The 13,678-nt window shown below is 36.3% G+C and overlaps 1 protein-coding gene across 1 annotated transcript in view; it reads right to left on the bottom strand.

Annotated features, from left to right (window-relative positions):
• ADAM10 (ADAM metallopeptidase domain 10) overlaps window positions 1-13,678 on the bottom strand; it is a 44,867-nt gene that overhangs the window by 14,087 nt on the left and 17,102 nt on the right. The window contains exons 4-7 of the mRNA XM_085303659.1: window positions 12,137-12,295; window positions 2,973-3,076; window positions 1,437-1,586; window positions 228-320 (exon numbers count right to left, since the gene is read on the bottom strand). Coding sequence (XP_085159785.1) covers window positions 228-320; window positions 1,437-1,586; window positions 2,973-3,076; window positions 12,137-12,295 — 506 coding nt within the window. The remainder of the gene's footprint in view (window positions 1-227; window positions 321-1,436; window positions 1,587-2,972; window positions 3,077-12,136; window positions 12,296-13,678) is intronic.

Here is a 13,678-nt window from a genome sequence, read left to right as displayed (position 1 = left end):
TTGATTACACCTTAATAGTGCAAGTAGCAGTCTTTTTACAGTGAACACTAAAACCAAACCAAATAAGCAGAGCAGGAGACCACTTATTGCAGTGACACCTCTGTGCTGCACACTTGCTAACAGGTAACAGTAATAGGTAAATGGCCCTAGAAATAGAGCAGCTCTTTTGAATAAGTACTGCTTCCAAGCAAAATAAATGAAGTAAAAGMACTTCCAATACAACTTACTCTTATTCGTTTCACCATAAAGCTGATGTTACGGATCCCTGAGAAATCTGTTGACTGGTAAATTGTGTCAATTGCTTTAACATGGCTGGAGATCTGTCAGGAAAAAAAAATACACCTACAGTTCAAAGATCTATGCACTACATTATAGCTATTCTTCAGTAACAGCAACTGTATGTCCTTTTTGGACGTTTACATGCCAGATATGGCGTTACATGAATTCCAATACATATTTTTAATGAACTACTGTTACTGGATAACAGAAATAATTTACTACATAATCTAATATCTACATGACTACCACACCAGATAAAGGCAAGATTTTCTGCAGCCAAGCTAAAACTGTTCCTATAGCTCCAGTAACCAGAAACTGAGATACTTGTCTGCAGTAGTCGTTCAACTGATTGCTACTGTAAGGTAGTATTTGTAGTTAAAATTGTATCCAAAGCAGTCTTTTTTGAAAAGTACTTATTATTACATTATTCTTTCAGTTCTGTGAGAAAGCAAACATGAAGTTGATCATTTACCTTTTCCAAGAGCACACAGAAAACTAACTCAGTAAAGACCAGATTTTGAAGATTATTTCAGAGCTTTCAAAAATGTTGAGTTGCTGATGTAGCGTGACAAATCAATAGTAAACCTTGGATTTGCAGTGGCAGTGAAATTTCATACTTCAGAGGAGCATGTTAACACGCTACTTGCATTTTTAGCAAGAAAAGAACAGCAGAAAGAGTTTTACACTTAAGATTATATTGAAAGAGAAATGGCATGTGCCTTTAGTTACCACTGCTTTTCTGTCTTGCCATTACACTAGACAACACAGAAACTGCTCTTAAAGTCATTAGTTCACAGAATTTTGATACACAAGTATTAAGTGAGGCTTGGCTGGCTGTCAAACAGAAAAAAAAAGTCTTTAAAAACAATTTTTTTCTCAGTAATAAATGAGAAAAATCAGACTAAGTCTTACTCAGAAGTGTTAAACAAATCACGGCTACCGTGATTAAAGGAAGTACAAGTGCCCACGACCTTTGTCACAGCTATAGGGTATCTTTTTGCGAAACAAGAAACAAACTTTCAGGAGTGCTAGCATCACTATAGCAAACGAAACAAGTTATTCTAAATGAAATAACAAAGTATACACAAATGATAACATCGAAATTGTCAGAAATATTCCTCAAAAAAGAGTAGATTATATAAAGAGTCTGAACATACCTGTGCAATTACAGCTTCTCTTGTTCCATAGTGCTTATAGAATAGATGATCAGTCTGAATATACAGCTGACAAGTATTTTTTTCAGCCTGAGTGGCACGCTTTTTTCTTAAAAGCTGTGGACCATTATTGTTAGGCTCTTCAAAAGGCTTCTACATACAAACATGAAACAAATATTTATTTTGTAGATCTCTACTGTAAGTTAGAGTATGTTTAGAAAAAAACATTGCTATCTAAAAATGTAATTTTTCTTCTTTGACTTACAATCCTTTATGAATCTTAAACTTATATATTATAATCAGTCTTCAAGTATTCACCTCTCTTAATGACATCTCAGTCAAACCCTTTTCTGCAAATCATTTTATATTAAAACAGACAGTCAAAGTAAAATAGATTTTTGTCCACGTGATTTTTCTTCATAACCCTTTTGAAGGGTGAATAAACATAGTTTGCAGATCAGGTGCCAGGGCCCTGGGATTTAAATGCACCCTCCCTAATGGAGGGACTTCACTCTTAATTAGCTCAGTCATCCACCTCGGCAAACACAACTACTGAAGCACCTCAGTATGCAAAAAATGGTTCACTAAATATGAAGTTAAAATAACAGTCATTAGTTAGAACAATATGTGCTAACACTTATTTGCCTTCGTACATCCACTGCTTGATGGTCCATTCTCTCCAGGAAGTTTTTGAAAGCAAATTTTGTTGTTAACAACATTGAACCCCATAATACTGGTGAAAATCTCTGGAATCTCAATGTAAATAAAGTTTAAGTTCCTGTTGCAATTGTTAACAAACAATATTGCACAGTTTTGTTGGTATATATCCCAAAACAATGCTAGAAGTTGAAACAGTTCAGAATATACCTAGAACTAAGAAGTATTCAAGAATTTACTGCAGGAGAATTTGAAAAAAAATCCAGTTTTGTGACAAGGAYCCTGCTGCAACCTCAAAGGCAAAAAAGGCAGGAGTCTGTAAACAAGCAGGTAAGTCAGTCCCTTCCACAGACCACTCACCTCCTATTAGAAGCAATCGCTAGCATGCTGTAAAACCCTTCCCAGTCCTTCAACATTGGTGATAAGACCCTGCCAGTCATACAGCTTCATTTATCACTGAAAGCACTCATATATGATTGAGTTGCATTAACAAAACTTGAAAACCTAGCAATGACTGATCTTCAAGGACTGATACACTGCTTAGAGAACAGGGGATCTTGAAACCTCTCCTTCTCAACTTCAGTCAAGTATATTCCTCAACTCAAGCTCAATTTCCATATCCAGCCAAAATCGATTGTTTACAGATTTGAGATCACACAGGATCCATTAAAGCTATGAGCTAGCATATCTATGCAGCAGTAGCAGTAAAAAAAGAATTTAGAAATTTTCTTCTATTAAGCARGAAACCTCTAGCAATAATTTAGGTACCTGTGAACACAAACGGATAACTGTGACCAAAAGCAAAAGAAACAACATACAAGAATGGAGAATTATTACATTGTAGCTTCTAATCAATACAATCTGTTATAACCTGTGCTGTACCTCTGTTGTTGGTTCTTCTATACCAGTYGCCTGGTACTTCCGCATTCTCTCAAACACTGAATGATCTGCACAACCTCCTTGCGGTCCATATTTATGCGGATATTCTAAAAAGAGGAAGGCCAGATTAAGGTTTCAAATTCCACATATGTTAGGTGCCCTTCTGTATAAGATAAAGCTTTATCATGGCAACTTTTTCAGTTTGCGTCCAACATTGCTCGTGGTATTTTAAGGAAGTGTCTAGTATTTAGGCTGAGGGCAGCTGTATTTTTCCATTAAAGATTCCTAAGATGTGCTCTTAGTTTAACTAGGATGACCAAATTGTGACGCTTGCCTCTTGAAGTTGTTTTTTATAGCTAGCAAAACAAAACTGGAAGTGAGCAGGGTCTAACAAACCGTAAGGACAAATGTATTATCTAGGCATCTTTAGAGATTAGCTTAAACTAATAGCTTTCTTACGCTTTTGAACTCAAAATGTTAAATAAGTGCCTGAGCTTATGTATGCCAAAGATACCACTGATAAAAGAAAATTAGTTCAATTTTAATGGGTAAACTAAGAAAATTTGCTAGAATTCTTGCCAAACAGTTCTATTATTTTATCCACCTTCCACTGAATTTTTGAAAATTTTTGTATTATGCAACTCTTAACTACTAATGCAAACAAACCAAAATTGAAATGATCGATTCTTTGTTTCACTCAACTCTAATTCTAAAATTTTGAGATTGCCAGTAGTTTTGCTGGCAAGGTGAAATGCACAATTTAGCCATTCTGGAAAGTAAAGAATACAGTTAGGGATAATGGTTGTATGTATATGCAAGAATTTGTTGAAAGAAGAAAGTTACTGTTCCTCCCTCCCCCGTACAAAAGTATGTTTTACTCAAGTCTTTATAAAAATCTTAGCATGTTTTCAAGCAGAATTCACAAGCAGAATTCCACACCAACATTCAGTAACAATCTTCCAGGAAAGGTGGACTTAAAAACAAACATGGAAAGCTACTTTTTCATGGAAAGCTACTTTTTCAAATTAGTACTGTTTTGAAATATCATGCTTGTTCTCACATGAGTAAGGTTGAATAAACACTGTTCGTCAGGGTCAAATAAGATATATCACTCAGCATTCTATAGGAATAATAACTAAAACTTAAATTTTTACTACAATTGAAAATAGAACAGTAAATCTTTGCAAAGCCTTTGATGTATTTCACAGAGCCAGTTTGCTTGAAACTATACTGAGAATAAGATGTTTTACTTGGTCCCTATGTGAAAAGAGAGGAAAAAAAGTAAATGAAAAACAAAACTTGATGCTCAGACTACAACAATTCATGTTTTTCATAGCAACTATTTACTAGATGGACACACAGCTAAGGGATATACAACCTTAAGTTATATCCTCCCAACATATAGAACTAGACAATCACACAAAAATACCACTTTGACACACCATGCATAATAGCTTTACTAATGTTTTACTAGTCATTTTAAGGAAATAAATTACATTTACACAGTGACTTTAAATAGGCAGTCTCTTAAATCCAATCACATTCCTAAGCAGCTTTAATCACATGGTGCAATGAAGATAACAAGTAAGTCTCCAACGCAAATTTAGTATYGCCTAAGGGAGTGGCAGTAGTAAAGTACAGCTCTTAGAGGGTTTAGATCATTCATTGTAAGGTTTTGTTTTTAGATGAAGAGTGAGGGAGGAGTATAGATGTGAAAGAATAAAAAATTAGATGAATGATACTACATGGTACAGTCATGATACTATATATTTTCACATATACAGAAAACAATGACATGAAAAGTTAAGGTACGCATCATATTTTCCTCCATGACACGTTTTGTTTGTTTTACCCAGGAAACACAGACCAGAACACAGAACGAAAGTAAAACTTGTAGGCAAAATAGAACAAGGAAAAAAGAAAAAGCCATTTTATATCATCTCCCCAGTACAGCCGACTGTTTACAAGTTCTTAACACACAAAACCTGTAGCACAATTCGGGTGCACAGAGTCAAATACACAAGAAGTCCAAACTGGCTCATGGAGGATATCTTACAACAACTGGCTGCTTACCTGTAGCAATTCTTCCAATATTGAATTACTAGTGCAGATCTCACTGCACATGTAAATATGCTTCAGAAATATATGGTCAGATTTATTTTGAATGTCAGTACCCGCTGCAGGTTTGTAGGCAACCTGTGCTTTCACAAGGGCAGAGGTCTTACCCCTTCGGTTTCCCTGCAGTTTGGAACAGGGTGTAAATTTTACATGACATACTAAAAATAAAATTTGATAGAGTTTGTGTAAGTACAAAGATCCAGAATCAGGGAGGAAAGGAGAAGGCAGAGCAGGCTAACAGGAGTGTAGACAAGGTGGCACTGCAGACCCATTGGCCATGTTACCTGCTTTCCAGGGGGTTTCACAATGTACCATCCCTAGCCCCATCCTGTGGGCCAAAAGCTCCACATTCTGAACCACAGCTGAACCACATTCTGGTTCAGCTCCATCTGGAAGCTGCCTTTAATTATCTTTGATCATCATACCTGTTTCCTGAAGTCATACTGTGAGATACTGTTAAACCTTCTCCCACTTGCTTTTGACTTTTTTCCCTGTGTCATAAAGCTCTAAACTTAACGTGTGTGGGGGATTACGCAGCAAGCAATAAAACCCATATCCTTGGCACACAGTCAAAGCCTCTGAGCTCTGAATCAACCACTCAATATGAGGTTATGATCCAAAACACCCACAGACTGAATTCAAGGAATCCTCTGATAAGCTTAGAAAGACTGATCAAGAAATAAAAGCAAGTTTCTCATCTACATTCCTCCCAATCACATGCACTTGCAAACATTTAAACAGCTCATGTAGTGTTGAAAACTTGTTAACAACAAACAAGACTAATTTAAACATAAATAGTTGGCAACTTTTTTTTTTTCAAAATAGACCCTTGTCCAGACACAAAATACTTTACTCCAGTTGTAAACATCTTAGCGGAAAACAGCTATGTTAACAAATATGCCTCCTGGCAAAGGCATTTTCAGCCTGAGAGTAAGTGAAATTTTTATTCACTCACAATTACTCACGATCTCAATAGCAAATTATTTTACCTGCTGGAAAGATCCAGGTAAAACACTGTATTTCAAAGTGTCTCTGAAGTCTGAAGTTTAGAAAGCTAATCTAACACACAACATTGCTATGGCACAGGCTGCTTTTTCTTTGGACAACTTAACATCTATTTTGTTGTGACTAATGTTTGACAAATAAGATTATTAGGAAAATGTTAATGTTGTACAGAAGGTAATTTGGGTAATTTGTTGTGATTCTAATAAAGATGCTTGTTCAAATACAAAGAAAAAACCTCCAGGGAGGGGTAACTACAGTGAATGTCCAGTAGTCAGTATTTTGAATAATTCTAGACTTCTGAAAAAAATGGCACTGTTTTTGAGGTTTTGTGTGGTGGTCTTCTCGKTTTTTTTCCCCACTATTTTACTATTATTTTACTTGTGTTACAAATGTTCACGAATTAGTTATTATTAAATAAACTTACAATGTTGTAATTTCCCATATATCAGTTTTCCACATTTCAGTTTCTAACTGAACAAACATCACACTAAAATACCTCTACCTAAACATATTTAACATGGAAATACTGCTATTTTCACAGCCATCTCACCATAAGGCTTCAGATGTGAAAAAATTTGATCACTTGTTTGATTTAGCTTTGCCACTGTTGTAACAAATTCCTTGTTGTTCTGTCAAGCATTTCAACAGCAGTCATCTCTCTCCCTGACAGTCTATTTCTTGGCCAATTATGACCATGGAGTTAAACAGTTCCCCCCAGTTTCTGAGGCAAAAAAGGGAAAGGCAAGGAAAAGAACAAATTCACATATTTCCACAGCAAGAAAGTAGGATAAATAACACAATAAGTAGCTCACGGGGTCATTTTTGACCTGCTCTCTCATAACGTTCCCCAGTCCGGTTAGCCCCAGTGCAGCCCCAAAAGAACGAAGCGTACGTGCGGGCGGTGGGAGTGCTACCGACCTCCTCCATCACTTAGTTAAGGACAGCATCCGGCTATGCCAGGGCTGGAGGAAGCAGGCAGCAATGCTGCCTCAACATCAGGACACCTCATCTACACAACGACCGCAACTTTAGGGCAACTCCTGCTGGCAGTAACTGCAGGGGCCCCCAGGARCGAACTGGAAGCATGATCGCCCCGMATATTTTGCACTAGCACAATGCCATTTTCTGCTCTCACCCACTTCTATCCGTACTGCCCAGCACTGCGACAACGGACAGAACAGTACTAGAGAGAAGTGTTCGCAGTGTACTACCCAATGCAATAAGCAGTCTTTCCTCTGTAGCTCAGTTCCCAAAGAGGTTAGGAAATCTCTTAATACTTTAGTATTGACAGCCTGCAAATATTTCTCACTTCAAAAAAACCCCCAATAGTCTGGTTAGAAACTAACACTTTAAGGGCATGACAGTTAAAATTATGCACGTATTGAACATGATGCACTTTGCAACAGCTATTGCCAAGTTTTGCATGTGATGGGAAAAACAAATGCCCAAGACAGATTTGAATCTCCCCTGCTAAAAATAGGAGTCAGGTAATAACAGACAGAGCAGTTTGGGACCATCTCTACTTTAGAGAGCTGCACACAAACCCTTCTTTTGATAAATGCTGGACTGCTCCCAAACTGGGAGGCACTGTCCCCTGTTCAACTTCCAAGACTTGTTATTCCCACCATCCCCTGCAGCAGTTTCGTTTGTGAAGAGAGACAGAAATTACACGGTGTCAGATGACTTTGAACCAGGCAATGTTGACTGACATCGCAGAAGTTTGATCCATGCTCTCGTGATGCTTTTAAGTGCTGCGAGAGGCAGAGCCTTCTGCTGCTTCTTAAGGATGAAGGGCTGCTTAGCTCCTCCCTACCGCAGCCCTACAGGTTGATCAGGAGGAAGCACGTCTTCACTATCAGAATGATTGCTTCCAGGGAATGTCAAACGCTCAGGGGACGAGGGGAGCCCACTTCCCACATGAGACTAGAGTCTATAAGAGAAGAGTTTAATTCTAAGATCAATTCTCCAACTACAGAAAATCTTCAGGCAGAACAAACACTACTTGTTTTTCTCCTCCCTTGTTGACAAGGGTTTTATTTTTTCCACTTTCCTTTTTTGTACATCCTGACACAATCTTATAAAAACATCTTGTTACTTCATAGTTTTCAGTACTGAACTCAATTAAGCAACTAGGTCAACTACTTAAGYGATGGACACTAGATTGAGGCATCTAGGTAGAGGACAGGACATCAAACTTCCATCGCAGATGATGAGAATTCCGTGCTTCAACAGCAATCTGCCCAGTTCTACCAAAAATAGTAGTATCAGAGCAAAATTCAAATTTAAGCAGGTAGAATGAAGATAAATCTGTAAAAAGCATTTTTCCCCCCCCTTAAGCCAGTCACACTGTGCTCTCATGACAGCAGCCAAGTAGACCTTCATTATAGAATTGGCAACCACAATATGAAAAAAGTAAATAAAGTTCTCCCTAAGAGTTTGCAGTGGTCGGTCCATTCWGCAGATAGTGCTTCGCAAAAGCACAAAATCTTTTATCTTCTGTTCTTAGTAGTACAGTTCCTCCAAGATCATAAAGACAATTCAATGATCATTTTCATTTTCCCTAAGTTCAWCAGGATTTTCTTATCTATTGCCAATTTAAGGAAAATGCAAACAATTCTGTATTTCACAATCTAAATGCAGGGATACATTRGAAGAACATATGATTCAAATGAATTAGAGTGCCAGTGATATCGTGACCAACGAAGAAAAAGCTTCCAAAATAAATCTATTAATGAAAGCAGCAGTTTGCATCTTGCTAGCACTAAACTATTGAACAGTTCAATCACAAGTGGTTTGGGAATCTAAAATCATTCACCCTGTATTTCACAGTCATGAATAGAAGACTGCCTTCCACTGCTCACCACATCCACTGTAACACAAACAAAAGCTGCCTTATAAACTTGACAATATAATCCTCATTTATAAAAAAACCTTTTGTTTAACTASTGAATAAGACCTCATTGAGATGCTAATCATAAGTTGCATTGTGATTTCTGAAAAGCACTAAAAAGCATATTGTTTCAAAAGGCTGAAACATGGGTGACAGAAAACATCCTAAATTAAAGCAAAGACTTCCCCTCCTTCTGAATTAGTGATGTGAATATTTTTTGTTGCTTTCCTCCCGTTTAAGATACTAGTTCAATTTGCTATTTCAGTTGAGTTAGTTATAGATTAAATAAATAACCAGAAAGGGTTTGTCTGTTCTTATTTTTAAAGCTACTATAACACCTAAGGATTTTTTTAAATCATAGTTTAATACAAAAAAATATCATGCATGAAAAAGTCTGAAAAGCACAATTCAGAAAGTGATAGAAGGAGTTACATAAAGATTTTAGACCACAGAAATCCTAGAGGCATCTAGGACACCAATGAAAAATTAAACTGTACAGTCAGAATGCAGTCACCTCAGTCCCTGCATCAACACAAATGACATGTTTTCAAATAGTGCTGCTTAAAATTAGCTTCAGGATGGGCAATTTTCTACCATACCAAACAAGCAGCAATATTCACTAACTTGRTGATTTGGAAGTTCCACTGTACTGCTGCTTAACAGTAAACATGGCTCTTAGACAACCCTCTCTGAAAATCTGATCTTGTTTCTAACTGATGGATTTAATGCACTAGATYAAAGAGGAAAAGCTGTGTAAACTAGCGTAAAATAATTCCATCACCTGAATAAGTAATTAAAAAATATATCCTGYTCCCATTCACTTTAATAAGATGCTAATATGAATCAAATTCATTATTAGCTTTTGCCCAAGACATCCATTAACTCTCCTGACAAAGATCACTTCTACAACATGACTTTCATAAAAATCAAACGCTCATTCCTTTAAGGTACAGTTCTGTTTCTTTCCTTTGTCAATAGCAGTGAAGAGAGTCAAATTCAGCATATTTGCACAATCAGTCATTTTCAGTCACCCAGTATTTACAGCAGAAGCTGAGATACCAGACCATCTTTCTGGCCTTGCCTTCTTGGGGACTGGGCCAGTCACTTCGCTGCCTTACATCCCTTTACCTTCCTCTCCCTGTTTCTACAACACAATCACTAAAATAATTCTGTAAAGCAGATGGAGAGTTATTTGCAGAAGTGCTATGTAAGTGGTAGCCTTATGGGCCYGCTATCAAGCAGTGAATTCAACTGTTCATTGAGACCTATGAAACAGCCAAAGAATTAAATAGTATATGCAGCTTACTTATAGAAATGCTGTTATAAATACACACACACACACACACACCCCTCATGGTTTCACTCCAGGCTGTAATTCTGTATTATMCCCACTGCTTTTCCTCCTTTACAGCAGCAAACCCCACAATACTCCAAAAATGGCTGGAGAGGCAAACTGCCAYCTCAGATTTTCACCAAGAAAGTTTTGTTCAACTGAAAATTGAATGTATGCTGCAACTTTTCTACGAGAGCCAAAAGCTGCATATGTAATGCTACCCTATGAAGCCATTTCATTCTCAGATAGTGGTCCTGAAGGTAGCAGGAAGATGCGTATTTAGTCAGTCAGAAAACTAATGTAGATCACAATGAACATAAAATTTAGTGAACTGCAGTCATTTACAAGCTCTTCAAAATATGCTAAGTATTTGATTTTGATAAGTAATCATATTTGCAGAAGAGAGTAACAAAAAGGGCAAGCATACCTTGTGGTTCACAGATATTTTTAATGTACTAGAAAACAGCATGCATACAGCCACTGAGTGTAAAATACAGTTGTATTCCAGAAGCCTTATTCAACTACAAAAATAGAATTTGCTGAGCTTTTAGCAGCAAAAGATCACTTTTCAGCTGCATTCATATAAAAGCAGTAACTAGAGAGTATAATCCAAAACCCCCCTGGATTTTTCACTGGTTCACAGCACAAAGAAAATGATGTTAAGATAAAACCACAATCACAGCTACTTATCTTCCTATTTTTTTTTTTTTTTTTTTATTTTTTTTTTTTTTTTTTTAAGATTCCTTTTCACAGTATAGTCTCAAATACAACACACTTGGAAACAATTTAYCCATTTATCATCATGACAGCAGTTCAAGTGATCTGTACAGTGTTCTAACCCAGGACTCTTCATCCAATTGCATGAGATTCTAAGTTCAAGTTGTCTAGAATTTGCACAATGGTCTGACAGGAAAAGTTTTTAAATGAAGTGAAATTTATTTATTTATTTAAATCAAGACTAAAATCCCGCTCAAAGTTAGTTTTTCAACACACAATTTGCTAGCTTTAATAATCAAAATGTTGGCTCTCTGCCTACAACCCTAAAGGGTTGAGGCTTGGAATCACAATCTTACACTTCACCTCAAAAAYACTGCACTGAAGTTACTGCAGCAGCACCAAATAAAACTAATTTATTACAGCTGAAAACTGATCTTACACAAAAAGACAGCTGGAGTGCAGACAAATTCTGATGCATCAGTTCCAGAAAGGTAGAAGTCTGTCATGACACTTTCTCATCCTTCTGGGCATCTTACCTCCAAAGCCAGTTTTCCTGGGACTGTATTTTTTCAACTTCAAATAGTATTCCCTGCACACTTCCATCAGCTAAAACTTCCATCAGAACTACGTAAAACAAGACATACTGTGTGCCATCACATCTTGTAAATATCTGTCTGAAGGAATATGGAATTGGGGGATGTAGCAGGAACTTCCATTTCCCACAAATACCTTTGTCCTTCACTAGATGTAGGTAAATACATATTGACTTGAATTTAACTTATCCTTTATTTTTCAGRCCACAAGGAAAAGCAGTCACTACATGTCATTTTAAGAATGCATTTTTTAAAGGTAACAGGTATCCACCGAGCAGAAAATATACCACTTGTACCTGATTGCCAAGGATTTAAACAGCAGAATAAAGAAAACGCGCTCGTGTATGCTACACATCTTTCTCACGCCATAACTATGTATGAATCACTTCAGGACAGCATGATTCAACACCATCATATGCAAGCTGAAGCTTCATTTCATGTTTACAAATGACTTAGTTTTTGACATTTAATAAAAATTATTTCATCTGTAGCACAGAATGGAAATACTCACTGATATCATCTTCATGATAAATGACAGAGTGAAATGGTAGACTTTTGTCCTTAATATATCTCTCTGCTGGCTCGATATAAAAGATCCCACTGCGAGTTTGGATGAATCCTTCAAATCTTCCATCAATAACAGATCCATGACTAAGACTTCCCTGTTCACCTATTGAGTGAAAATGCACTTTTTATACCTTTCTAAAAGCTTTCACTCCTGCATAAGTTTCAAGCATACACTCAAAAAACCCCCAAAAATCCACAACAAAACAACCCAAATGTAAATCAAAGGCTGATGCATGAGACTCCTAATTATCCTGACTGTGCAGCAGTTCCTATCAGCTAAAAAACTACATGAATTATGTAACAGTAAGATTGTTGATAACCTTAATTAGCATTAAAACAAATTTGCATAAAACTTGTATCCAAGTTTTTAAGACTAGGAATATTCAGTAAGACATGCAGTTGCCCCAAAATCATAGTTCTAACTTTCAAAAGATTCCTAAGACTTCAACACAAATCAAATACATAAATAGGATGTTTAAAAAGTATATAATGAAGAATTCAACTCCACACTTAAAAGTGGTCACATATATAGCATGTTATTTTAAAACTACATGTTGTCCTTATACATCTGCTCATATAACTGTAAAAAAAAATTCAGTGTGTATATTGAATCTTAAAAGCTTCCTAATGAAAAAAAAATACCCCTACATTCAAGACACCCATTTTCTCTTCAAATACAAGTCTGTTAAAATTGTAGCTAGGTTTATACGTGAAAAGGAGTGAATATTTATTCAAAACATTCAGTCTGAAAGAGTACAATTCTCAAAGCTAATCATTAGCAGCTACAATATGCAGCATCTCCATAAAACCTTTTACATARAAGAACCAAAGATTACTTTTTTTTAAAAAAAAAAAAGTTTCTACTCAAGCCTCCACAGAAGATAGTTCAAAATCAAATAATGTCAAATTATTGGAATTGTACTGTTTTTTATCATTTATAATTATCAAAAGTTATATAAAGCTCATACACAGTACTGAAATATGAAATAGGTATCTTGAAAACATGCCAGTCAGCATACATGCCTTTACAGACTGCATTCAGATGTACAAACAGGCTTTGTAGGAATATCTTAAAATTAGAGCTCTCTAACTGATCTCAGATTTACTTCAGATTACATTCTGCTAGAACATGCATTAATATCCTGAACTTAAAGCTAGGCCATAYATTTTGGGGAATTTCAGAGTATTTGGAAGAGAGACTCTTGGTCTGAATGGAAATCATCAAAAACCAAAACTAAAACACAGTTTATTTACTGGAATGTCTTACTTTGGTCATGATCTTTATGACAAGTACAAAGTTGAGCTGAATAAGAAAGACAGAGAAAGATTTAGAAGAAAACTTAGAGYAAGTCCTGTGACTAGTTTCATGTGGACCTTTTAATCCTATTGTTCATAAAGAATCAACCAAAAGGTTTTCTGAAATAATTTCAAAGAATCACACCCTCAAAAGCCCTCTGATCTACATAAGCCAGCATRTAAATTATTC

Source organism: Rhea americana, unplaced genomic scaffold, assembly GCF_003343005.1.
Source record: "Rhea americana isolate MKP2758 unplaced genomic scaffold, rheAme1 scaffold_2, whole genome shotgun sequence".
Classification (NCBI taxonomy): domain Eukaryota; kingdom Metazoa; phylum Chordata; class Aves; order Rheiformes; family Rheidae; genus Rhea; species Rhea americana.
The sequence above is the reverse complement of the archived record's forward strand: the minus strand, read 5'-3'. Positions and strand labels throughout refer to the sequence as shown.